The sequence below is a fragment of the Ursus arctos genome, unplaced genomic scaffold (assembly GCF_023065955.2).
Source record: "Ursus arctos isolate Adak ecotype North America unplaced genomic scaffold, UrsArc2.0 scaffold_31, whole genome shotgun sequence".
Lineage (NCBI taxonomy): Eukaryota > Metazoa > Chordata > Mammalia > Carnivora > Ursidae > Ursus > Ursus arctos.
In genome coordinates, this window is record NW_026622997.1 from 17,157,911 (window position 1) to 17,184,985 (window position 27,075).

General features: G+C 51.0%; 1 protein-coding gene across 6 annotated transcripts in view; it reads left to right on the top strand.

The window, feature by feature from the left end:
* Positions 1-27,075, top strand: part of PHACTR1 (phosphatase and actin regulator 1) — a 527,166-nt gene that overhangs the window by 489,460 nt on the left and 10,631 nt on the right. For all 6 annotated transcript variants that reach the window (XM_057304929.1, XM_057304930.1, XM_026511501.4 and 3 more), the window contains one exon: positions 25,581-25,636. In XM_057304929.1, coding sequence (XP_057160912.1) covers positions 25,581-25,636 — 56 coding nt within the window. The remainder of the gene's footprint in view (positions 1-25,580; positions 25,637-27,075) is intronic.

Genomic DNA, 27,075 nt, shown 5'->3' on the forward strand with positions numbered 1-27,075 from the left:
AAAAAAAAAAACCCATACAAACAATGCAGCGTTCCAAGAATAATCCCAGCCTGGGGGTGGGGAAGAGAAACACCAAACAGTGTCAAGCATGAGGGCAGAGTTTCTCTGTAAGAATGCACGGAGATCATTCTTCCAAAAATACGTTCTCATTGATGCCACGGGGCACACTCTTCAAAACCTCAGTCGAGGAGTCATCTGGATGTTTTGACAGTAAATAACCGGTTGAGTCAGTTGCCATTTGAGAAGTGTGGGCTGCCCTTGAGACGTGAACATGGTCGACTGGGTGCACGTTGTTCTGTGCCTTATGTATACAGACTCAGGTTGGGTGCAGAGAACCAAGGGGTGAGCAAGCCCATCCGTGGAGGGGTGGGAGTGGGGGATAAAGGTAGCAGAATGTCTGTTTAAATTTGTTCTGTATCATTCTTTTTAAGCTGATCGCTCATGTGTGTATTATAATACTCATGGTGTATGAATGCAGTGGCACTAGTATGTAGCTAAGAGAAATGGCATATGGGGGGGGGGGGCATTGGTGCCTGCCTAGATTTTCTCGATGGACTTCTCAAAAGGCATGGAGTCCACAGACCAAGGGCCCTTCTCAAGGTAGGTGAGGAGGACTTTTCATCTCTGGTGACTGCTGGTCTATGGAAGTGTGCAAGCTTAGGGCAGCCCCCCCCCCGACCCCTGGCCCCGGAGCCCCACCTGAGTGCAAGACCCCAGTGCTTTCTCTCTGGGTCTCTTCTCGGGGCCCTTCAACCTGAACCCTAGGAGGTGGTCAGCCCGATTGCGCCTTCTGGCCCTTCTCCACTTTGCAGGGCGGGGTGCTGACTGGTCCACAGAGTGAAATTCTCAGACCACAGGGCCCCTGGGAATGGGACTCTCAGGGACTAAAGAGAAGCCTGATGCCCCAACAATGGCGTGCTGTCGTCTCTGAGATATCCTTTAGAAAGTGAATCGTCCTGTAAGTCACCAGGGCTGCGTGTTTTAAAAGGAAGGAAGTAAGACTCTGGAACGTGGCCCGTGCGTGGCCAGTGCAGTTGGGCATTTCCTTGGGGAACAGCCAGCTTTCCAGACCCAGCCGGCTCGGTCCTCTCCCACCGAGACCCTCTCCTCCGTGCTCTCCAGTCCCCTCTGGAATGTTTAGATCAGACAGGAGGGAAACTCAAAGGGAAGGCGCCTCGCAGTGTATGTGGGAGTGTGTAATGTAAAGCACACGCGGGCGTCAGTGAGGGTTGAGGCCGTCTGCTCCCCTGACACGCTCGTTCCCCGAACATACCTCTCTCGCTTTCACTATCAGCCGCCCGCTCGGGCGAAGGGCCCTCGTCGTCTTTGCAGCCATGGTTGACCAGACTTTCTCGGCACCACCCGAGCTGGAGCAGGCACCCCTCCCCCCAACTTGTAATTGGAAACATCTCCATGAGGAAGCTCTTGGAAGCCTTGCTCAGTTTGGGGAAGGATGTTTTTCCTTGTGATGTCCGCTCTCTGGACCAGACATATCCAGTGACCATGGCCACCATGGCCCATGATTCTACCCCACGATCAAAGGAAGAGACTTAATTTACGCTACTTGGAGTATTGGTTTCCTAGGGCAGCCATGAGAGCATACCAGAGAGAACCTGATTGCCTCCTGTTCTGGCAGCTAGACATCAAGACCAAGGTATCTGCAGGGCTGGTTCCTTCTAGGGCTGTGAACGGGAATCCGCGCCATGCCTCACCCCGGCTTCTGGGCGTTTGCTGGCACTCCCCGCTCGCGGGCACGTCACCCTGACCTGCAGCTTCATCTGAGCGTCTCCCTGTGAGCGCGTCTCTGTGTCAAAATTTCCCCCTTTCCATAAGGAGGCTGGTCATATCGGTGAGGGCCATCCACGACAGTCTTGTTTTAACTTGGTTTTCTCTATAAAGACCCTGTCTCTAAGGTCATATTCTGAGGTCGTGGGGTTAGGACTTCAACATACAAATTTTGCGGAGACGTGATTCGACCCATAACGTTTGGGGAGGTGCAGAGGTGCCCCTAGACTGGCTAGGAGAGGGGCCGCAGCCTCAGGTGCATGCCGGGGCCAGCCAGGTAGGGAACATAAGAAGTCAGGCATTTCTAAGATTGTGAACAGAGAGTGTTGGGAATGGGGGCAGCATGGGAAGTCCACCCCTTATCTAAAGGTGTTAGTGCTAGTCAGTTTCAGCCCCTCTTGTTTTGCAGAAACGAAGGACTAGTTTTTCAGTTCGTCTGAAAAAAATCTGGATTTGTTTTTTAAACAAAAGTTCAAAATTTTTAGAACATGGTACAGAGCAAACAATATATTTATGAATTAAATTCAGCCCAAGGACCACATCTCAGCCTGGGTGCCTGGTTTTGAACTCTGACCTGGAAGCTATCATTTTTCTTCTGTGGACCATAGTCATACATTCTTGGGGGAGTGCGCTACACATCTTTCCTGAAATTCTGAGAAAGGATATTACTGTATGTTGTAAACATAAATGTAAGGGGCACCTGGGCAGCTCAGTCGGTGAAGCGTCTGCCTTCAGCTCAGGTCATGATCTCAGGGTCCTGGGATCAAGGTCCACATCAGGCTCTGCACTCTGCAGGGAGTCTGCTTCTCCCTCTACCCCTCCCCCCTGCTTGTGCCTGTGCTCGCTCGTGCTCTCTCTCTCTCGCAAATGAATAAGTAAAATCTTAAATACATAAATGTGAGAATGTTGCATGTGTATATCTGTAGCAATTTCAGAGTAACATCTTATAGAATCCAAATTCATTTGAGTGTAGTTATTTATGTGGCTTGATCATTAAAGCAATCAACCACGATCCTAAAAAGAGCACGTGGTCCAGCTTTCTCTGTCTCAGGAATTCAGGTAGATGACTGCAGAAGAGCATGTTAATTTGGATGGAGACATACCTGTAGCTGCTTCTTTTCCTCTGGGTCCATGAGTCTGGGACTCAGAAGGATCTCAGGTTAAAGCACCTGCTGGTCATTGATAGTCTCAGTGTACATTTCAGACGTGGAAACCAGCGCTAAGCACCATGTCCAGATCAGAAGTAGGACCCTCCTTTGGTAAGTACAAAAATCCCTCCTCCCCTCCACATCAGGGACAGTTCCCATCACTTAGCCAGCCGCTGTCTTTGTGGTGGCAGAAGGTGGTGAACCAGACGGGGCCGCTGGGAAAATGTCAGTCCTGCCCATCCCCCTAGAACCTAGTATGTGATCCTCTCTTATCTAGAATGTAGTAACGTGGTAGAGAGAAAGAGTATGCTAAATCCGTATTTTGTGCTGCCAGGTGGTTCACAACTAAAGTCCCTAGAAGCAGAATATAAAGTCGTATGTACAGAGGATTAGGTCCTGCTCAAGGCAGAAAATTGAAATCCATTTCTTATGCTCATGGCACAGGCAATAAAAGACAGTAATTCTGACTTCAAACTGTAGCTTGCGCACTGCTTGTGGTTTGGGAAAATTGCTGCTGTGAGTCTGACGCACCGGAGCCTCCTTCCGAGGTGGCGAACAGCATCTCCCCCCCACATACACCCCCCCACAAAATCTAAGGACCCATGCTAAGTATGAGCCAGGTAGTTTCTTCTGCTGCAAAAGCACATCCCAAAAATAAGAATAACATTCAAAGGCTCTATAAATTCTGTTCAACGTTGACTGACTCCATAGCCCTGGACCCGAAGCCGCGGCGAGTCACCCTGCCAACAATGGAGGGAAATAAACCGAGAGCACTCAGGAGGAGCTTCCTTGTGGACCTGGCCCTTGCAGCCAGCTCCGTCCTGGTCATCCCCAGCACCCTGGCTGGGGCAGCCATGGTGGCGGTGCTGGCACGGAGCCCAGCCCAGTGGGAGGGAGGGAAGAGGGGGCTGCTTCCCATCCACAAAACCCGGCTGGGGTGTCACTCAGGCTGCTGGGCTTTTCTCTACGGATTCCGAGAGCACCCCTAAACCAACCGGAAATGGGGTACGAGCAGCCACACTGACACTGAGTGGACCTGATTCTTTGTGCAGCATTTGCATAGCGAACATGGAGACCCATCCAGTCGCTCAGATGCTTGACCTCTGCCATTAACTCGCTGCACAAAAATAGAAAACCCTTTGTAAAAGCCCTTCAGAAATGCTGACACCCAGTGAAAGGTGCTGAGTCGAGGCTACAGTGCTGTCCATCTGATAGAAAGAGGCAACCGCACATTTTTTGCTTTCTGTTAATGAAAGCTGCGGAGGCTCTCCAGGGGAGATTGGACAGAGGCGTCTTGGGGGAGGTGGAATAAAACTTCAGGAGCACAGAAGTGGAGATTGTGGCCTTGGGGCTTGAGCCACGCCCATCATGGGACCCGCAGCCACTGACCTGTGGCAGAGCCAGCCGAGCCTTGCAGAGACGTGGAAACCCCTAACTCTCCCACCCCTGTCTGCAGCGATTAAGAAAGGTAGTGAAGACAGTGTTCTTGACATCTTGTTACCCAGACGGCATTTCGGAGCCCTGACCGCACGTGCCGCGCGTGCACGTGTGCACGTGTGCGCATGTGCGTTCGGGAGGAGGGGAGTTGCGGTTCTCAAGCTTTGCGCGAGGTGTCCGGGAGCAAAGCCACATCTTGTCAGGCACTCCCGTTGCTGTGAGCGTGTGACTCGCAGCTGTCCCGGCTTCCTGAGCATTTTTCAGGGATAGAGTAAGTGTGGGGGACAAAAGAGCTGCTTTCTCCTCTGCAAAAACAGAATCCGTCTGTGTTTAAAACTTAAAACGGTTTAAAAAAGAAAAAAGTGGCCTTCCCTCCCTGGGGGGAGGGGTCTTATTTTGTTTTCTATTCATAGCTTTCTTGAACAACTGCTCAGTCCGTTGCAAAATTGGGGGCGCTGCGCTGGGGAGGGGGCCGCTGTATTCCCCTACAGAAGAAGCGGAGAATGGGCCAGTCTTCTGAGCTGCTGTACGTCTGGCTACACTTGAAGTTGTTAAAAGCCCTTTTAGTTCTCCAGCGATTCTTGTCCTGATCATTACGGGGGTCATCTGCAAGGATTATTCTTGTGTGTTGTTCATCTCAGCGGATGGCAGAAAGAAAGGCCCTGTTTCTTGGAATATTTGGCTAAGTAAGAGAAGAATGAGCCTGTCTCCATGGAGAGGCAACGTCTCAGGGCGATGGTCCCTGCCATAACATCATCTGAGACTCCAGAGGCCTTTCTGTGGTTAGCATGCCTCCCCGTTGACACCTCAGCTGACCATCTGTCTTCACCTGCACCCCTTGAGGTGGCTGCTCTTGGGATCCCTTCTCGTATGTGAAGAAACTGAGCTAATAATCCTAGGCACGATAAGGAGCAAAGAGAAACACACCTTCCTAATCCCAGACTTCTGTATCTGAAGCAGAGATGCTGAGAAAAATGTTTCGTTTGGTTTCATTTTTATGTTGAACAGAATTTCCATCCCAAGTGCCCATGGTTGGGCAGGAATTGGGGGGGGGGGCAGAGTTCTAGACCAGGGGCTCCGTCCTGTGTGTGCACATGTCCTCCAGGGGGAGAGGTAAGCCGTGAGAGGAAGAGGGGATAGGTGATTTTCTTCCCTCTCGGACTTAACTGGGCTTTTCCTTGCATTTCAGTGACACTGTCCGCAGTACGTAGGAAGAGCTCAAACTCTTGAGGCTGAGGTTTGGGTCTAGAGACGGTCCTGCCTGATGGAATGTGGGAAGCAAGGGCGTCCAGTGAAGCAAGGGCGTCCAGTGGGGTGGTTCCCACAGTGCGGTCCATGGGTCAGCGACATTAGCATCATCTGAGAACTTGCTGAAATGCATACTTCCAGGCCCCACCCAGGCTCTGAATCAGAAATTCTGAAGATGGAGCCCAGAGGTCTGCATTGTAACGAGCACGATTCTGACGCACACCAGTGTTTGGGAAGCAAGGGTCTAATAGAGCAATCCAGCCTGTGAAGCCTATGAACCGTAGATTGAAAGCTCCATCCTCCATTTACTGGGTGGGTTCCTGTCCAGCCTCAATTCCCACATCCGTAGGATGGGCCTCCCACCCAAGGTCATCAAGAGCTCTAAATGAGTATTTCTCCCAGTTGTAGATAATGAACCCTGGTTCCTTCCTTCTTATTGTGAATTTGAGTGTTACATTACACTAGACTCTTACTACTCAGAATAAGCGGTGTTATTCGCCCTAACAGGTAAGTCCTAAATCCCAATGGCTTGGGGCAATAAAGGTTTATTTTTCACTGGAGGAAAGCCTAATGTGGATCAGACGTCTTCTCCGTGATAAAGCCACCACACACTTCTAGAACACATGGCTCCAGTATCTCCCTAGCAAGGGAAGAGGGGTTAGAGGAGATACACACATCGCTTCTGCTCACGACCCACTAACCAGAGCTGGGCTCCTGACCCCAATCCAGCTGCAGGAGAGGCTGGAGGAGGAGAAGAGCGGTTGGAATATTTGATGAGCACATAGTGTCTCAGCCACAACCCCACGGAGCCAGCATTTGTCACAGGCTTTCTGTATTTGATGGTTCTGGTCACGGTCCCAGTCGTATAAAAGGGACCATCATATCTAAAACAGATGTGATTAAAAGACTTTTCAGAAATTTTGGTATAAAAACATACAGTGCAATATTGTTGAGCCTTTTAAAAAAAAAAGAAGGAAGTCCTTCCACTGACAACAACATAGATGAACCTGGAAGATGTTATGCCAAGTGAAGTAAGCCAGACATGGAAAAGCAAATACTGCATGAACTCACTTGTATGTGGACTCTCTCTCTCTCTCTTTTTTTTTTTTTTTTTTTTTGAGAGAGAGAGCATGAGCCGGGGGGCTGGGGGGCAGAGGGAGAGGAAGAGAGAGAATCTTAAGCAGGCTCCACACCCATCGTGAGTCCTATGTGGGGCTCGATCTCATGACCCTGGGATCCATGACCTGAGCCAGAATCAAGAGTAGGGTGCTCAACCAGCTGAGCCGCCCAGGGGCCCCACTTGTATGTCGAATCTGAAAAATCAAAAACAATCGAACTCCGAGTGACAGAGAGTAGAATGGCAATTAACAGAAGCTGGGGAGTGGGGGGCAAAGGAGAAGAATTGCTCAAATGGCACAAACTTTCAGTCATAAGATGAATAAGTTCTGGAGACATAATGAACAGCATGGTGACTAGAGTTAATAGTAACACATTATACACCATAATTTTCCCAGAGAATGGATCTCCCGTGTTCTCAGCACACACCAAAACAAAACAAAACAAAAAAAACCGGCACCTTGTGATGGTTGGTGATGGACGTGTTGATTAGTTTAGTTGAGATCGTCGTCTCACAAGATATACATATACCAGCACACCATGTTGTACGTTTTAAGTATATACAGTTTTCATCTGTCCAAAATAAGGAAGGAAGGAGGCAGCCAACTGGCAGTTGGAGGGCAGAGAGCATGGCGTCTCTGAGGGGAGCAGACCACGCGGAGAGTCCAACTCCGTGCGTTGGGGCGACTGTCACTACGTACCCCTGATCTGCCTCAGTGGATGGATTGCTCCAGAGGTCCAGGCTAGCAAAGCAGCTCACAGAAATCAGAATGATCGCAATTAGAGAAAAAAAGAGACCCCAAATAAACACTGCCTCCATTTAAAGAAAAAAACTGGCTTAAGTACAAATGGGAGGTCCCAGAAGGGCACCGTGGACCTTGAACTGAGTGAGTTTGTTTTCTGTGGGTTGAAGGTTAACTTTCCAGAGTCACAAGTCACTAAAGGAGACCAGGGAACCTCAGCTTCAACACATTGATTGTATTGTGAAGTATTGACTAAGCACCTACTATGTGCATGGCTCTGTGACTAAGCACCTACTGTGTGCATGGCTCTGTACTAAGTGTCACTTAAAATGTAACTGGATGGGGCGCCTGGGTCGCTCAGTCGGTTAAGCGTCTGCCTTCAGCTCGGGTCATTATCTCAGGGTCCTGGGATCGAGACACCTGGGTGGCTCAGTTGGTTAAGCGTCTGTCTTTGGCTCAGGTTGGGATCCTGGGATCCTGGGATGGAGTCCCTCATCAGGCTCCCTGCCCAGGGGGAGTCTGCTTCTCCCTCTGCCTCTGCTCCCCCTGCTTGTGCTTGCTCTCTCTGACAAATATATAAATAAAATCTTTTTTAAAAAATGGAGCTGGATAATCATCCCTTTACAAGAATTAAGACAAGCTAGTCAAGGCATACTCACTCTTATCAGGTTTACTCTGGGAAACAGATGCTAAGGGCAAGTTCTGTGGGGAACGTGTGGGTCCTTCTGGAAAGGGTGGGTCTGCATTTTTTTTTTTATTGGTGTGAATTTCTTTCAGACTATTTATCTTCCCCCCCCCCTTTTTTTTTCCTTTAAAATATTCCCAAAAGATTGGGGATAGGCAGGGATAATGTAAACACTGAATCATCCAAACAGTTGATTCAGAGCCCTTTTTCTCTGAAACGGGCACATTAATGGGAACAACTTGAACTCGAGTTGTCAGAGCACTTTCCCTGCGATATATTCTTTTTCTCCCCTTCAGTCTTTTGATCCCCTTACAAACTGAAACAGATAAGGATGTGTCATTTCTATCACGCTGTTATCCAGGAAAAGATCTCTCAGAGCCATTTGTGAACTTACCGGGAGGCAATAAGTAAACAGAGTTAAATCCTTGAGAAGCACTCAAAGTATCTTTCAGTCTTCGGTTGAAAGACGATTGTGTTGCATGGAATTCTACCTCAAAATCTGGCCTCGTGCTTCCAAATTGGCTTATTCATTTTTTTTTTCTTTTGCTATGGGCTTTGTGGCTGTATGTCAAGGAGACTGTGTGAGTTTCTTCACGGGCTTTGCAGTGACAGCTTCTGAATTTGAAAAGGTAATAGAATGAGAGCACTTTAGCGCCCCGTAAACACTGCTATCACCTCCTAGAGCACATGCCATTTTATAGATAAGGAAACCGAGCCCAAAAGAAGTTAAGCTGCTAACCAGCTTCACGGTTAGCTACACCTGGACTTGAAGCCACTTTCCCTGCCCCCAGCTGGTGCTAAAAATTAATACACCTGCAGCTAATATTACACTGTATGTGAACTGGAATTTAAATAAAAACTAAAAAAAAATTCATCTCCCTCAAAATAGGGAGAAATGTATTCACTTCTTACTGGAAGACAGAGGCCAATGGTTTGATTCAAAGCCTGACCAGTCATAATCTTCATTATTTTTACCAATTCATGCCTGAAAGAAAAAGGCCTTAAGACAGAGGTTTTGAATTACATCTTTGAGGAATGTTTTCAGTAATCAGAAGGCTTGTGAGAAAGGGGCATAGGTGGGTTCTTTCGTGGGCACGGTTTCCTCCTCGATCCTGCTTAGCAAGCCGAACACTGAAATGCCCAAGCAAGAGCTGTTTCCCCATTTTACTAGTTCATATGTGATCAAGTCTCATGAAGAACTTTGAAGACTTGAGCAGGTGCTTTGGAAGAGTCGTTGGCTGGTACCTTGGTTTGGGGTGTGTCCATTCTCCTGGTCATATCATTCAAACGAATGAAGCTCTCCTCTTTCATCCTTAAGAGTAACTTGCTCCTTGTTTCAGTGGTGAAGTTGGCATTTCCAGTCTCCAGAATAATTTCCATGGTATGTCATGCTCTTTCTCCCTCGCCCACCAAACTGGCTCTGGGGTTTATTATATGTGATTTTTCTACAGCTCTTATAGAGGGCTGGCACACACACAGCCCTGAAAACATAAATAGCAGAATTGGATTACAGTTCAGAAGTGTGTGATGCAGTTGTTTTTCCTGTATCCCGGCCCATCTTTGCTTACTGGCAAAATACCTCTCAGAGCGCATGCAAAATGCTAATAAGAGTAATTCATTTTATTTATCTTCATTATATTCATTTCACAATGCAAAGATTTTTATAATAGCCTCGAAAATTGCACTTATGCTCACTAAATAGACAGACTATAAACAGGAAAAAATTATCCAAAGATACAAACCCTGGAAAATCGCTTTTCCCTCTGATTCTAAAGGCAATTCCTTTGAAATATAAGTGAATACGCTTCTATTTTAGGAAGTAGGATCATGAAAGTTTTATGTTCTTTGCCCATGGAATCATTAAAACAATAGTTCTTCAAAATGGGAAGCCTTGTCGGTTCCTTTGGAAGAAGAGAAAGTAGGCAGGCAGATAAACAGTGCATGCCGACAGGTAATCGGTATGTTGCAGAGAGTTCTAGCTACCTGAAATGCAGCCCTCTTTTTGACTTACGATTCTCCTCGTTTTGTTCGTCGTCCTGTTGTAACTCACCAAGCTGCCTCTTAAAAGATGCTAAGCTAGGCGATTGCATCTTCCTGTGAGCTAATGACAGTGCAGGAGCCGTCCTCCTGAATTTACTGAACCAGTGTACCTGCCACCTGCATGTTCCATCCCAAGCAGCAGCCCATGTCCCATGCCAGGGGAGCCCTCGGCACACCGTCCTTCTGTGCTCCTGGAAGCCAAGTGGGCAGCTTCTGCTCTGAGCCTGCTCTGTGGGGTCCAGCACATCCCCGGAGCACCTCCCCTGCCCACCCCCAGCTCTCACTGCCTCTCAGCTCTCTGTCACGTTGCCCTCTTTCTTCACAGTCCTTAATGAGTAGCGTCATTTGGGACCACGGCCTGTGAAATATGATTCTCACCCCACAGTCAGCGAGCAGTGCAACCGGGATTTGTTCGGGCATTTTCCACGAAGGAGCTGTAAATCCATATGGCTCAGTCGAGGCAAAAACAAAATAAACCTATTCCTTTTTTTTTTTTAAGCCTGTGTGTAATCTGAGATTCAGACTATTTAAGAAATTGGTGAAAATTGTCAGAAATTTACATCGTAGGTTGCATGATAGCTGTTTAATAATTTATGAATAGTGGAGTGTCAAGGTATGTGGGGCACCTGGGTGGCTCAGTCGGTTAAGCGTCCGACTCTTGGTTTCGGGTCAGGTCCACCAAGGTCTCAGGGCCGTAGGATCGATCCCCATGCCAGGCTCTGCGCCCAGTGGGGAGTCTGCTTGAAATTCTGTCTCCCTCTCCCTCTGCCCCTCCTCCCACTCACACATGCACTCTCTCTCTCTCTTTGAGGGGGGACAAAAAAAGAATACCAAGATATGTGTAAAACTATCCGGGACATTTTCTTAAACATTAATCATTTCCATAAAAGTTTTCGGACAGCCTATTTGACGACGACCTTGAGTCAGAAGGACATTCTGATCTCTTTTATGTACATCACAGTTGTCCTGTTGAGTGCGTAGCAGAGCCCGGAGGCCACGGATGCTGCGAGAAGAGAGGAATCCCGCAAGGATGCAGGGATTAGGTGGGGCAAACAGGCCTATTAAGGGAAGCGTGCCTTTAGCTGCCACAGCGGGAGAGCTCACAGCCACCCCGCCACAGCTCTGGCCCGACCGGGGAGCCGCGGAGACTGACCCCCACAGGGGCCTGAGCTTGGGAAGGGGCAGGAGTCCGGGGGCCGCAGTGGCGGGTGAGAGCTGAGGATGGAGACGGTAGAAATCACTGAGCAGTTGTCCACGTCATGTGCCGCGTAAGGGAAGGCGATGCATAGGAGGCGTGACAGCTTTCAGGTATTTTATTTTTTAAAGATTTATTTATTAGTGACCGAGCCGGGGGAGGGGCAGAGGGAAGAGAGAGAATCTCCAGCAGACTCCCCGCTGAGCGAGGAACCCCCCCCCCGCCTCCCCCTCCCCTGCGGGGCTCGATCCCACGATCGTGAGGTCATGATCTGAGCCGAAACCAAGGGTCCTAGGCTCAACTGACTGCGCCAGCCAGGCGCCCCAGAGGGTGTCTTGGTGGTGTGGTGGCGGTGGTGGCGAGGAAGACGAGAGGATTGTGCTCAGGGTCTCCGTCTGACGTGTTGGGGGATCCAGCGTGTTGCCCCACTGCTACGGGGTCAGGAACTACACGGCACGTGACTAAAGCCCCCCTTTTGTTCTACCTCGAGGAACCAAAATAATTCGTGTCCGTCCAGTAAGCTGCGGCGGGTCCTGCGGTTCCACCGGGCCAGGTGATCGCCCGGGACGGAGTTCGCAGGCACGGGCGACACCCTGTGGCAGGGGTCGCAAACTGCAGCCTGGGGGCCAAACCCTACCTGCTGGGACGTCCGCTGGGGGGGGGGGGGGGGCGGTGGCTGCTTTCCCGCTGTAGTGACTGAGACCGCAGAGTCCGCCCCGCCTGACGCATTCACTGCTTGGCCCTTTGAAGAAGGAGATGACACGTTTAAGGATCGGGTGGCCTTGCCCCTCGCAATATTGACGCTGGGTCCATGTAGCAAGGGCACAAGCTTCAGGTGTCCCCATCACAGGGAGACATTGTGTCTGTCTTCACACAAAGAGGTTTTTCTCTGAGCTAATTTCTCTAATCAGAATGACTGCACTTGCTTTTACTTATTAGTCCAAATGTGAAGCCCGTATTGTTTCTACAAATTATACCAGGCGTACACTCCATTCTTTTAAACTGGATTTATCACCTGAGCCATTAAGAAAGCTGTTTCAAGGACAGCCAGGTACCATCAGAAACAGCACAGCTGAGCTCCTGGCCAGCGGAGGAGGGACCGGCTGTACAGGCTGATGAGAGAGGGAATCCATTTGTTTATTTATTTTTTAAGATTTTATTTATTTGAGAGAGAATGTGCGCATGAGCAGGGGGAGGGGCAGTGGGAGAGCGAGAAGCAGACTCCCCGCTGAGCAGGGAACCTGAGGTGGGGCTCGATCCCAGGACCCTGGGATCATGCCCTGAGCCAAAGGCAGACGCTGAACCAACTGAGCCCCCCAGGTGCCCCGAGAGGGAGTCCAGTTAGCAGAAGTTGTGTGTCGTCCTCAAGAAGGAAGGCCACGCGCTATGCCAGGCAGGTCCAGCTGGGAAAGGAGTAGCGGCCGAAGTGAGGAGCGTCTTCTTGTTTTGGGGGCTGGAGCTGGATTCCGGCCCCAGGACCAGGTTTGAAAGCACGAAGAAGAGGGACGCAAGGAGGCAAAGCCCCACACGGGTGCGTGATTCCTGGAGCGCGAGGCGGGCCTGAGCCCCAAGCTCTGACCTCCGGTGACACTAAACCGAGCATCACACAGGTGAGAAGAGAGGTCGTGGTGGCCGTTCCAGCAAATCACAGAACCGCCGATGTGTGGGATGTGTGTAAAATTGAGGTGACCAGAGCCTGACAGAACCTCTGTACAACACTTACAGCATGGGGAAGACGTGTACTTACACACACACACACACACCAGGAGAGCCCGTCTCCTGACTAGAGAAGCGAGGTGCTGAGAAGGGCCCGGTGCTTTGCTGGGATGGAAGGTTTCCCATCCCTTTCCTGCCGTGAATGCCCAGAACGAGGCCTTCCAGGGCTCTGAGAGGCCGAGCGTTCCCCCATGGGTGGGATTCTGCCTTCAGACAAGCTCAGCCTCACGATTTCTCTGGATAGAGCCACGGCGGTCATGGGGCCCCTGGGTGGCTCCGTCAGTTAAGCGTCAGACTCTGGATTTCGGCTCAGGTCATGGGGTCATGAGATCGAGCCCCGCCTCACCTTCATGCTGAGTGTGGAATCTGCTTGAGGTTCTCTCTCTCCCTCTACCCCTCCTCCATTAAAAAAAAAAAAAAAAAACATGGCGGTCAGGATGCTCTTCTGGGGGAGGAGACCACCCCTAAGGGAATGTTCCACTATCAGCCATTTCCCTCAGGATGAAGGTGTTTCTCTGACTTCTCAGGAGCTGGTGTTGCTGGTGGTCCTGTGAGGGACATGACAGTCACGGCCCAGGGCTGCTAATGGAGTCTGCCCAGTTTCCCTGAGCTCATACTGGAGCATTGCAGCCCTGAGATGCCACCTGCTCGTAGGGTGGTGCCCCAGTCACCTGGGATTCCCCTCCGGTCCCCCACATCGAGTGCACCTGTGGGAGAGTGAGGGAGCATGTGTGTGGTGTAGGTGCTGTGTACCTCATGGGACCAGATGTCAGGACATAAAGAAAAGGAGCCCAAGGGAGGGAAGAGAACTTGGACTCTCATTCACCAGGCTGGGAGCTAAGAGTCCCTTGGTAGATACGTGCTATGAGTTCAGTTGATTTGGGGGAATATATTTAAGGGGAGACAGTCTCTTCTCGCAAGGGATCTCCCAAAGCATTGGGTAGATAAGGCCAAGAAAGTAGAGAGAGATCTTTTCTGTTTGTTTCCTCTACAATCAAGGCGAAATCTATTCAAAGTGTCAGTATCACTCCATTCCCCGTTCTTATTCCTCTTCCCCCTTTCCCATGTAAGTAGATCCTTTCCCAGACAGATAGACCCATCCCATTCATCTTTCCTGATCCTTTCCCAATTAAAAGGATTTCCAAAGAAGGCAGAACTGCAAATCCAGACTGGTTAGACATTCCTAAGGTCCACCATCGTGCCAGAAATAAAAAGTATGTGGACGGGGTTGGGTTGGGGGGGGGTGGTCTGGGCTTTTTTGGTACATCACATATATAGAAAGATAGATTCTGTGAGAGATTACCATGCCATAGGAAGGCACTTAGCGTTTAATGAGAGTAACTGCATTCAATACACCTCCTTTGGGCTACAGGTCTATTGGTTTAAAAATGAAGGTTTACAGGGCTCCTGAGTGGCTCACTTGGTTGGGTGTCCAACTCTTGATTTTGGCTCGGGTCATGATCTCAAGGTTGTGGGATCGAGCCCTCCATTGGGCTCTGTGCTCAGCAAGGAGTCTGCTTGAGGTTCTCTCTCCCTCTCCCTCTGCCCCTCCCCTTGCTCTTGCACACATCTCTCTCTCTCAAATAGATAAATAGATTTTTTTCTTCTTTAATGAAGCTTTACGTTTACAATTGAGAAGTGATGGCTCAGGAAGGAGTGGGGGGTGTGGGACTTTTAATAAAGGAGGACTGTAGGAAACTTTGCAAAATAATGTGACCAAAACCCCCTCCGCACGGGCATCTGAGACTCTTTGGGGGTTTTGTGTGTTCCTCTCCAGGCTTCTAAACAGCACGGGAGCTCATCTGAACCTCAGTTGTTATTGTTTCTGGAAATAGGAGCTTGTGGGAGGCAGCAGGAGGACATTGGCCGGGGCTGCACCACGTGAAGAGGGGGAGGGAGGCTGGGGATTCCTGTCTCCTGGCCTCTGCCTCACCTGTACCCTCCGAACTCGCCTTGGGGAGTGCTGATGGCCCTGAGGGACTGGCTCATTGGGGGTGAATATGAAAAGAGCATGACCTGCACATGTTTGGGGGCTCCTGAGAGGAGTCTGGGTGGGAGGGGGCACCCCAGGGCCTACATCCAACTCTTCATCCGTTGTCTAGCTTCAGAAAGTTGTCATGGGTCATGTATGTTGTTTATTGGGGCCCCACAGAGCAGAGGCATTGGGGAAGTCTGGAACCATAATGGTTTTTAAATGAATGGATGAATGAATGGGTGAATAAATTAAATATATACTCTTAACGCCGTTTTTGTGTTGTCTGGGCTGTGCACGTCGATCTACCCCTGATACTGCCCATGACAGTCACCCAGCAGTGACACCCAGAGCTTCCTCTCTTCATTGCAATCACTTGTTGTCCTTGTCTTGATGGTCTGTGTCCATCAAAAGCAATATTCTTTAAAGGAGGAAGGACAGTAAGTCCAGAGATACCAAGGGAGGGCTCAAGCTAGACTCGCTGGAAGCCCGCACATACCTGAAGTTCCTGCTTGAGCCTGAGCAGGTCTTTTGCTGAGACTCGGACAGTTGTGGGCATGTTTGGTGGACACGTCCTGAGCCCACCAGAGGTTAGCTTTCTTGCACGGGATCGGCTCCATGGATGTGAACATCCGTGCCCTCGCACTGGGCAGGCAGCCATCAGCAGTCAAGTGACCAAGTGTTGTCGAGTGGCTTTCCCAGCAGTGGAGGCAAGCGCCCTCACTGCACAGGTTATGGCATAAAAAGAAGAGAGCGGCCAATGCCCTTTGGCCAGTGGCAGGACATGTTAAAAACTAAGTGGGGACTCCAGAGATCATTGGGGTACTTTGTAAAGATTGGAGCTGATGGGTTTGTGTGACATGGAGAACATTGTATGCAGTCATCTGAATGGTTTTCTTGGCTTTTTCCTCCTGGGTAGAGCGCTGTGCGTAGTTTGAGCTTCTACCTTTAAAGAGAAGTGGCACAATGACAGTCTCATCAAATGACCATTATCTGTCACTCTCTGGATCCACCAGATTTGATATGCGTGACAACAAAGCAGGCGTCTCCTTTCCCTCTGGTTTTCTCCGTGTCTGAAGCCTGGACAGCTTCATCCAGAAGGAAGACTTTCCATACCGTGATCTTTCTGTCCATCTTCTACCAGGAAATCTAGGGCTCACTAATTATGCTAACTTGAGGAGGATTTACTGACAGCAGGACTAATCTCAAAGATGCGGGCAGGCTTCGGAACCCTTCTGTCAAACAGCCCGAGGTGACAGATGAATCTCTCATGTAGATTACCGTAGCACTTTCTGTAGGAACCAAGGAAGCGATAGACTGCTTATCTGTTAAGATAGATAATCGGAGGCCTAGACCAATGTCTGGTATGTAATGGACAGACAGAAGGACTCACTCATGCATGGGTGGATTGGAGGGACGGATGGATGGGTGGGTGGATAGACTGATAAAATTAAGTTCAGGGTGACCAGCTCTCCTCAGCCACTTAACGTGGTAGAACAGTGGGCTTTTTTTTATCCCCACGTTTCTTATCTTTTGGCATCACGTTGTTTTAGCCTTTTGTGATGGATTCTTCACGTGAAGATGGCCTTGTTGAAATGAGCATATTCTTGGGTTGACTTCATTAACTATCTTAATTCCTATTGGAACAACTCAGATACTCTTTCAAAGTGAAACCTTCCTGATCGCTAATATTGGGTTTATGCCTAATAATGCCAGTAACACTGAAAGTATTCACTATGTCGGATCTCAGTTTTTTGGTTTTGTTTTTAAAGATTTTTCTTTAAGTAACCTCTACACCCAGTGTGGGGCTCGAACTTAAAACCCCAAGGTCAAGAGTCACATGCTCTACCAACTAAGTCAGCCAGGTGACCCTAGACTCTGAGTTTTTGTACCATTTTGGGTTTTTTTCAGTGTGTTTGATGCATAGCAAAACACACGTTCCCCTGGTTATTTCCAAACTGATCTCAGCTCCACACGACCAACATTATTTCCATAATGGTTTTACCTCACAATACTTGAGTTTAGCCACGGGGCCTCACTTTGGGGCCACAGCCTCCAATGGGCAAAGCCGAAAACACTTCCTTCTGAAAAGTAACCTATTTATCTATTTGAGGTCAGAGACTTTTTTTCAAGTTACCAAAAATAAAATTTCATGCCTTCTACTTACTTTTAAGAGGGATTTTTATCTCTCATTATCATTCCAGCCTCTCCGCGCTCCCGGGTAGCAGGCAGGCTAGCTTGTGGTCACAGCTACCCGTCAGACAGTGGGACTGGGCTCGGAGGTCCAGCGGCATAACGTGCCCAAGCGACCTTCCGGCTAATGGTGGGGCAGGCCAGGAGGCAGGCTCTGGACCCCAATCTGTTTTCTCTTCTCTGTGCTCTTTCCCAAGCTGGAACCAGGCTACTTGTGAATAGCTTGAGGGCAATGAGGAGGAGGAAGAAAATTGAAAACTATTGACTGAAATTCCTGGAAAGAGCTGGGTGCGTGGATCAATAATTTTAAGAGTTGTTCCGCCTTCTTGGCAGTGGGAAAGGGTAGCAGGGCATAGTCCTGTGGTATAAAAGCAAAACTGCTGTCCACTCTCCCAGAGGAACCTCTTCAGTGGCCGGGCCACCGTTGTGTAGGGCCCAGAGTTCTGGCCATCCCCTTGGGCACAACTCCTGGGTTGAAGTGTTGTTCATTGATTGAATGATCAAAAATCATCCCCTCCTGTGAGCCAGGCGCCATCTTAAGTCTAGAAACACAGAGATAAATAAGGCATCATTTGCCTGTGAAGGATTCCCGGTCTAGTTGGAAAGATAGTCATGCAAGTGGGTAATATGGGTGTCAGGGGTGAGGCCATGATCAAGAGGGGGGAGCCCAGCAGGGGGAGCTCCTAGCTCTGCTGGTAGCATCCAGAGGCCCTGCAGCTGTTCCAGACTGGGGATGTGTGCCCCGTTAGGTCAAGGTGAACAAGGAAGAGTGAAGGCCAACACGGTATGGGGCCTTTTACACTCACGCCGCAGGGCACGGGGGGAAGTGAGTGTGAGCTGTATTCTTAGTGCAGTGTCGCCCCTGAAGGCTGTTCGCAGAGGAGTGGCACGGTCTCCCTGTGGCCTCCCTGCTGTCCCTCCTCTGCCCGTTCCGAGCACCGGAATTCTAGGCAGTCTGCCCGAGGAGACCGGCATTCGGGGGACCCCTTCGTTCCGCCACACGGGCATGAAGGGCTGGGGCGTGGGGAGAAGGCCGGCTCCTCCGAGGGCCCCCGCCTGTCGGGTGGCGGACCCACGCTGGGTACGTACGGTGCTGCTTCTGAAGCCGCCCCCAGGACAGGGCCCCTCTGGGGCTCTCACCAGGCGTGCCACCTGCCGAGGAGGAGGAGCCGGAGCCAAGGGTGTGGAAGTAGACGTGAGCACACTGAAAACCAGGGGAGAAGGAGCTTCGAGAAGTCGCTGGTAGTCAAAGGGGCCAACGATAGAGAAAGGTCAGGTAAAACGAGGGCTCTGTGAAAGCCGCTGGATTTGGCAGTTAATCCCCAGTGACCTTGACGGCCGCGGATTCCTGATTCGGGAGAGCAAGGGCTCTGAGCCTCGTCACTGTTGTCCCGTGGCCCGGCTGGTCCTGTGTTGTGGGGGACAGGCGTGTGCGGGGTGGGACGTTGAGCCAGATGCGGGGGCGGCCTCCCCAGTCCTGACAACACGAATGTCTGTAGATGTTGCCGGAGGTCCCCTGGGGGCAGAATTGTCCAGGGGAGAACCAGGGCCATAGGGCGGCATGGACAGAAGCCGGGGTTGTGATGGTTTGCTGAGCCCTCGCACCTGAGCCGCTCTTTGCAAGAGGTCCGGCAGCCAAGGGCGAGGGAAGGAGGAGGTTCACTGGGGGAGGGGCAGCAGAGGTGGGGGGGTCGTTCATTTTGTTTTGTTTCTAATAAAGAGCAGATGTGCTTGCCCTAGGGAAAGAACTAGAAGAGAGAGAAAGGTTAAAGACAAGGCATAGTCATGGGGCAACATGTATTTAATGATTTCACAAACATGGAGCTTCTCCAGTTACCCGACTCGGTGCCAGGCGCTGTAGACACCACACTGAGCTGGTGACGGGTCCCTTGTTCAGAAATGACTGAAAATTTCAAAATGGCAGCAGAGCCTAGAGCCCAAGTGCGGGGCCCTCCCAAGCGGGGGCCCCCCTAAGCAGGGCCCCGTGCAGCTGCCCAGCTCTGTGCTCCTGAGGTGACCCTGGTGGTGAGGGGGCCGGGTGGCCCCAAGTCGCAGAGCCCGAGCCCCGGGGTCCAGGGGACAGGCCGGGCCATAACAAGAAGGGCAAGCACCAGCATGCGAAACTGTTGTCACACACGGTGGCACCTTCACCAAAAGGTTAGTGACCACAGGGAGTGATGTTTAAGGCTGAAGCTGTGAGGTTGACGACTACTCCCAGTTAGCCGAAGAGGAAGAGAGCGAATGCCGCTCTCAGGAAAGGCATGTGAATCTGGAAAGAACCAGGAAGACGCAGTTATGTCTACAGGATGGGGTGGGGGGGGATTCTTGGCAAGCGTGCAGATCATGAAGACTCTTCTAGGACCCTGGGTGTTTGACTGCCTCCTGCAGGCCCTGGGTGAGCGTGCGTAGTTTCCAAGCAGGGAGTGCTGTGGTCGGCTTTCCCCTTAGACCATCCCGAGCGGGGTGGAGGCGGACCCGAGTGGGGGGCTGTCGCAGCCAGCAGAGATGCTCAGGGCTGCCTTCCCGAGGCGGCTATGCTGGGCTAGAATGGGGGGCGGCTTGGACCTGGCGGTGGATTGGCTGTTGAGGGTCAAGTGCAGCAACGGCAATTCCCAGTTTCCCGGCTTGGGCAGCTCACGGGGACGCCAAGCTGTCAGGACCGGAGGGGAAGACGGATGACTTCATTTAGCAGCTTCTGAGCGTGACAGCCAATAGGAGTATACGTTGAGAAGGCCGTCCAGAGCTCGAAACTACGACTGAAGGCATAGATTTTGGAGTCATCGGGCTAGAGATGTGAACTGAAGTCATGACTATGGATGAGATCTTCCCAGGAGCGTGTGTGGCATCAGAACTGGCAGGATCTGGGCTAAATAATCACTAAAAGCATCTATCTTGTTCTCCAAGGTCTCCTAACACCTGGGGACGCCGCAATGGCCAAAGCCAGACAGAAACCCCCAGCCCATGTGGAACTGACACGTCCTCTGGAAAGATTCCGAAGGAGGGGCCGTAACTCAGTGCGTCTCCCCTCCCCGCAGCCCCATCACGCCTGTCTGCACTCATTCAATTTCCCACCTGGAGCAGCAGTTGGGAAACCCGTCTCCTCCTGCCTTAGGAGAGAGGACGAGTCCTTCCCATTTTCTCTTCCCACCCATCTGGAAGGGCCATTCCCTCCGCCGGGGGCTGAGATGCAGAAGACCAAAGTCAGTTCTGCTTTGCTTTTTCCCGAAATGCAGATAGAGCTTCAGAAATCCAAACTTTAAAACCAGAGCCCTCCAAACAATCTGTGGTTGCAAACGCTAATGAAAGCCATGACCTTGCAGTTGTGACGCCAGCAGAAAGCTCATTAGCTCCTTGCGGCAGAACGAATCCTCATCAGCAGCAGGAGTCAGACCAACCAGACCTACAGGGATTTTGTCATGTCTCTGGGGAGACACTCCCCTGCCCTGTGCATCGTCTAAAACGTCTTGCCACCATGTTCTCTCACGGTCTCCTTTTTCCGAGGCCAAAGCCGAAGTGCCATTTGCTTCAGGTCTGTCACAGTCCTCACATGCACAAAGAAAAGCCTTCGTTTATGTCATTGTTTCTTGCGGTCACCAGCATAGAGTTGTTCAAACTGTTACTACACAAAATCCATTTCTAAATTCTGCAAGGACCTGGAAGGCTCCCAGGTGGCGACTGATGGCGCGTGACATTTAAACAGGAACTCGGTGATTTTTCACTTTGCAGCCAATGCAGATCATTTAGCGGTGGTGTTCCATGTAAAGAAGAAACCATTTGAGGAGTGACAACAATTTTGCAGCTCAGCGATATCTTATAAACCAGGGCCACATATATAACAGCAAAAGCTATTGAAATCAATCACTTGAGAGCCTATTAAAACTACTACTTTCGGATCATTCATTTTACTGAAAAGTTAAACTCCCAAAAATGTTTCCTTTATCATCTAGCATATAAATGGTCATGTCTACCTACAGAGTCAGGAAGCACTTTTTAAATTTAATGTGAGTTTAAATCTGATACAATGACTTAAACATACCATCAAGACAGGGGTGAGAGATACAATACATTCAGAAAGTTTTTATTCTTAGAGTTATCTGCTCCTTGGGATTATTCATAAAACTGACCACTTTATTAATAAAGTAATTGTGCTCTGCTATCTGGATTTCTAGTGACCAGTATTTCTGTACAATGTAGATCTAGAAAGGAGCCTTTACGTGGACCATGTCAGGCTGCTCTGGGTCCTTTCCTAAGAAGCTGGCCACTAGAATTCTGAAGCTAGAGTTTATCCCTTTAGTTTATGAATTTGGATCTGTCCAAAGACCACCCTGCGAAGGAAGGGTATCATTTTAAGCTGATGTAAGTCGTCCTTGTGATAAACCAACTTATTTGTGTTACAGTAACTGAAAGCCATCAGTTGGGAACTCTTCATTAATTCCAGTACCAAATATACACACTTGTGTACAACCCACACCATCCTGCTTCCCCTGTCATGGTCAAGAGCCATCTCTCCTACATTTGAGAAGGAAGGTCTCTCTGTCCCTGGACCCCAACCCCTCCTGCCTCCTCGGGACTCCTGCACCATCAGCTGAGCCTCCTCCCTCCTCATATAGTTTCTCGCCACCACCACCTCATCTGGATTATTTCCATTAAACACATCCAGTCTTCTCCCAGTAAAAAGTATAAACCTCACCAGAGGCCCCCTTCACCTGCAAGTCTCTTGTCCAGCCAGGCTTCAGAAAGAATCATCCATACTTGTCCATTTTCTCACCTTTGTTCTCAGCTCACTCCAGCCTGGCTTGCATCCCCTGAGCCTCCTGACAAAGCTCTAGGCCAGGCTGCTTCCAGCCCACCTGGTGCTGATCCCCGTGGGCAGTTTGCCAGGCTCACCTGACCTCTCAGCAGCACCCAGCACCATGTCGGCTGGGCCCATCTTCCCACCTCACTCAGGGATACGACGTGCTGAGTGTTCTCCTGCCCTCACACCCTGTCCTCCTCTGACTCCCGGCAGATTCGTCATGCTCCGTCTGAGCAGTAAATAGTGGGATTCTGTGAGCTTCTAGCCTCAGCCCTCTTGCCTCCTTAGGCTGTGCCCCATCATATTCCTGGCTTCAAATATTCTCCGTATTGCAGACCAGCCCCAGATTTCCTTCCCTGGCCTCGACCTCTCCTCTCCAGGAGCATGGTGCCTGTGGCCGCCTACTTGCCCTCTCCTCTTGGATGTTCCGACAGCATTCCACCTCAGCAGATCCAAACTCAGACTCACAGTTCCCTTCCACCCTTCCCATCCTCCTCCAAAACCCTGCTTCCCTTCCCATGTGCATGTCTCAGTGAAGGGCATTGCCATCCATCCAGTTGTGTAAGCCGTGAAAGCTAAGACAGATCTTACATATACCTGCTTCTCCCTGCTCTGTCCATCTACACGACATCTCCATGGTCTGTCAGCTCAGCTTCCTAAGAATGTGCATGGCAGCTGCCGCAGCCTGGCCCAGGTGTCCCTCCTGTGGCTTCTTCCCAAACTGCCTCTTGTCCCCTCCCCCACCCCAGTGCACTCTCCAGACAACCACCAAGGAGATCCCTTGTAAATCTGAAATGTTCATTCACTCTTGCCCTCACTGATTCTAAAATGTCAACGCTTTCGTGGCTCCACATTGCTCCTTGAAAAAAGATCAGAATCCTGATACGGCCCCCGTGGGCCGCACGGCCTGTTTCCCACCTTCCTTCCTGCCCTCGCTGTCTCCACTCCAGCACTGTGGCTCCCTCTGTCCTTCCCACTGGGGCACCACATCACTCCCCCTGGGACCCCTCTCCTGGCCTAATTTGGTCAAACACCAGAATCCCTGCCCAGGTGCCTCCTGTTGGCAGCTTTTCACAATGGTTACATTTCATACTTGCTTCCGTGACCACCTGATTAATGACTGCCTCCCCCAGAGGCAGGACCTTGATCCGTTTTGACTCACCCAGTGCCCAGCGCAGAACCTGGCACGGAGCTGGCCTTCAACCAATAATTTGTAAAATGAACAAATGCATTTATTTAAATGTTTTATTATGTATTTTCTTTATATTTTTTTCTTTTCCTATCCCCCCCCCATTCACACTCCCTCAATGAATTCATGTTTGGATGTGGCCAAGTATATAGCATCTGCTTCTAAGAACCATGCCTGTACACGACAGGGATGACATCAGCCTTAGCCAATTAAATTGTTATTTGCAGCGCAGTCCCAATACCGTGTCCACGGAAAGTAGGCTCAGAGCAGAGCCAAAACTAGAACCCAGGTCCCCTAACTCCTGTATCATTTTCCTACCTGATCTCACTGTCAAAGCCAAAGCGACTCAGTACCGCATGTGTCCTTCAGGAGGGCTTAGCTCCGTTCCATTGTGGTGATTGGCCTTGATGTTCTCGGACCCTTTTGAGAGAAATTAAACATCAATGGGAGCCTCGCTAGAAAGCATGTGTCTGACTCTAAGGCCGTCTAGCTAACAGAATTTGCTCTGCTTGTAGTTCAGTCTCTTGTCCTTTCGTCCCCTCCAAACATGACTCATAAGAAAAAAAGAAAAAGCCAGCGCAGAACCAGGCAGCGGGTCTGGGGGCAGAATCAATGGGTGGGGGAATGTTCTGCAGACGCATCTGGGCATGAGACTTCTGGGATGCAAGCTCCATCTTGAATCGGGAGCTTATTCAAAACCTACTGACCGAAAGCCCTAGTGGCATCCAGAGCCTGGATTCGGCCAAGGGGTCCCACAAAGCTGGCTGCACATCCCTACCAACGAAGCCAGGGTTCTGGGGGAAGATAAAAGAAAGGTGAGGCAAGCCTCCCAGCAGCTCATTCTGAGAGGAGTCTGCATTCCAGACCCATGACACAGTTCCCTCCCGAGCTCTGAGAGTGCTATTTTAGGAAAGACTTCAAGACTCTGGAGTCCCAATTTAGAGTCTCCGGTATTGCAAACGTCCAACTATACAGCGGGCCCTTATCAGGGGGAAGAAATAGTGTCTTCGTGGGACGTTTGGAAGAGAAAATGACTAACGAACATGACAGTGTTCTTATAAATTGAACCACGCTTTGGAATACAATTTCCAACCATTTCCAGGGTACTCTAGATTTTACCAGCTGGTATCTGACCGGAATTCCTTTCTGGAGCATCGACGCCCGTGCCCTATCCAGAGCATCTGTGGCGATGCTTTTGGGGTCTCAAAATCCAGGGCAATGAAAATTACAGGTGACAAGCAGCGTTGGGTTTAAACAACTTGCACTCGGTAACTCCATGGACTTTCTGTTCCCACTCCGGGTCTCTCTCGAGATTCCATGGTGTAGACGCCCCTTGCCAACTAGAGACACTTGTGCTGATAACCGGCGAGGAAGCACGGCGTGAGCTCCTAGGGGAGCTCCTAGGCCCCTGTGCAGGATGCCGAGGAGCCCCTGACTCCTTCCACGGCTTTCTCCTCTCGTGCACACCCCCTCCTGTGGGTGCCACACGATGCTCGACTCTGCAGGCTCGTTAAGTACTTGCCAGGAGCTTCCAAAACTAAACCGTCTCTGTGAATACTAGGGCCCACGGTTCGTGCTGCTCATTGCTAGTGCTTTGTCCGCCCATACCAGCTTGTACTTCTCCTCCACGGGGCCCTCCCCACTCGCTGGGGACTTCTGTCGGGACAGGGGGCCACTGTCGTCCATCCCCGCCCCCCACTGTTGCATCATGGCCAGTTGACGCCCCTGCTGTGATGTCATACTTGTTACAGCCCCGTTAGTGCCGGCAACAGGAGTGGCATTCCCGTCCCTGCTCCCCTGTCCTTCCCCGTCTAAGGCGGCTCTGGTGGTGATGGGTGGGGACAAGAAGAAGAGCATCTATTGTTCTTTGCACACAAGAAGCGCTGTCTTGCGTCTCCCCGGGGCCGTGAGCCTCTTTTTGTCCTAACTGGATCTGCACAAACATGGCAAGCAGCGAGCCCTCGCCTGCGGCGGGGGGGTGGGGGGCAGAGGCCGCAGTCCCAAAGCGAGGCCACATGAGAGAAAGGGACCTCTGTGACGAGCAGCGTCCCCTGGCCCAGAGGCCCCGGGGGAGCGGGGCTGGGGAGGGGCCGACGGCGGGAGGAAGGAGGAGGGTCAGCTCGGCGTGACGTGTCGCAGGGCGCCTTTCCTGGGGTTGAAATTGAGGAACTGAGGCGGCGGTGGTCAGAGGCCGTCTTGCAGAGCACAGGATGGAACGGGCGCGCACCCTGTCTCATGCACCTACAAGGGCCGCGGAGATTAATGACCCAAGGAGGATATGATATGGTCCAAAAACTTTTCCTGGATTTTTTCCGCAGGCGGCTGAGCCAGAGGCCGACGGCAGAGGAATTGGAGCAGAGGAACATTCTAAAACGTAAGTGACTCAGCCCGTGGCAGTCGCTGGTGTCGCGTGGTGGCTTTGGTTCTTACTCAGTGTGTGGGCCACACGGTTTCTGCCTTGTGCCTGGGTGGAAATGACCGAGAAGCGCTCTGATGGTTGACGCTTCACCCCGGGGTGCTAGACCGTCCAAGGGCAGCCCCCCCGCAGAGCAGGCAAGTCCGAGTCCGCTTGGCTCGTTGGAAGCTCACAGACCGAGACCGTGAGACCCACCGTCCCCTTCGTGGGCCGTCAAGTCAGAGAAGCAGCAATATGAGAACTCCCTGAGGGCTTCTGAGCAGAGTTAGGGTCACCTTCACACCCAAATGGACTTAAAACCCACAAATACTATGTCAGTGGCTAAAACAAGGCAGACGGCCATTTGAAAACGGGGGCTGGAAACCATGACTTCCCGTGGCAGCTGGCTGCTGTTGATAACCACCCCCTTCCTGCGAAAATTAAAGTCTAGGAGAGCATTTCCAAGTGAGAACGCGTCGTGTGCCTCTCTCGGGGCTCCTCCAACTGGCCCACAGTAGGCCGGCCGCATGCTGTCACCCGAGGGAGGCTCGCCGTCAGCCTGGCCATGGGGAGAGAGAAGGAGCGAGCCCCGGGTTTGGTTCAGGACGCAGAGAGACTTGAGAGAGGGAACCCACTTGGTGCCTCGCCAGCGTGAAACTACGAGAAGCAAGCGTCTCAGGGACATCAGGATTCCTCCATGGGGTGGCAGATATTAAATGATTTAAAAACAAAGCCTCTCAGCCCACGTCTGCCCCGTCATTATTACGACTCGCCAGCACTCTCCTCGAGACGGCCAACAAATATTGTCTTTAGTTTAATTCATGACCCTTCTCCCCACACGCATCCGCTTCTAATTTCTCTCTAGAAAAGAGAAACAAGAGCCGTGCAGCGTTTGCTAGGAATGCCGCGCACACACACACACACACACACACACCCAATCACGTGAAGCCTCAGTCGGAGTGACTGGATATTTCCACTTAGACCAAGCAAAAATGTTCGTGATCTTCCTTTTTACTCCGCCCCCACCGTGGCCTTGGGACTTGGCCGGTTTTGAGTGGTTTGCTGAGGGTGGTGAGCTGCTGACCCTCCCCAGGGAGGGCTGGGGGGAGGGGGGCGGCCCGCAGCGCCGGCAAGGCACCTGTCCCTGTGAGGCGGGCCTCCGTCCACCGCCTGCCTCCTCCCCAGCCCTCAGCGCACGCGATTTTCAGGACGGGCCTCCCTCGTTGGGGGCACCTCCCGTCATTCCTCGGTCGCTCGGAATTTGTGTGTGTGTGTGTGTTTTTCTAACCACGAGGTGCCTTTAGCAGTTTTGAAGCTTCCAATGCTGTAAAACGAATGAGAACTCTTTCAGATGATTTTCATGGTCGGGGAAGCATTTGGCCTGTGTGGTGTCTCCCTTTCTGCCCCAGTCTCACACC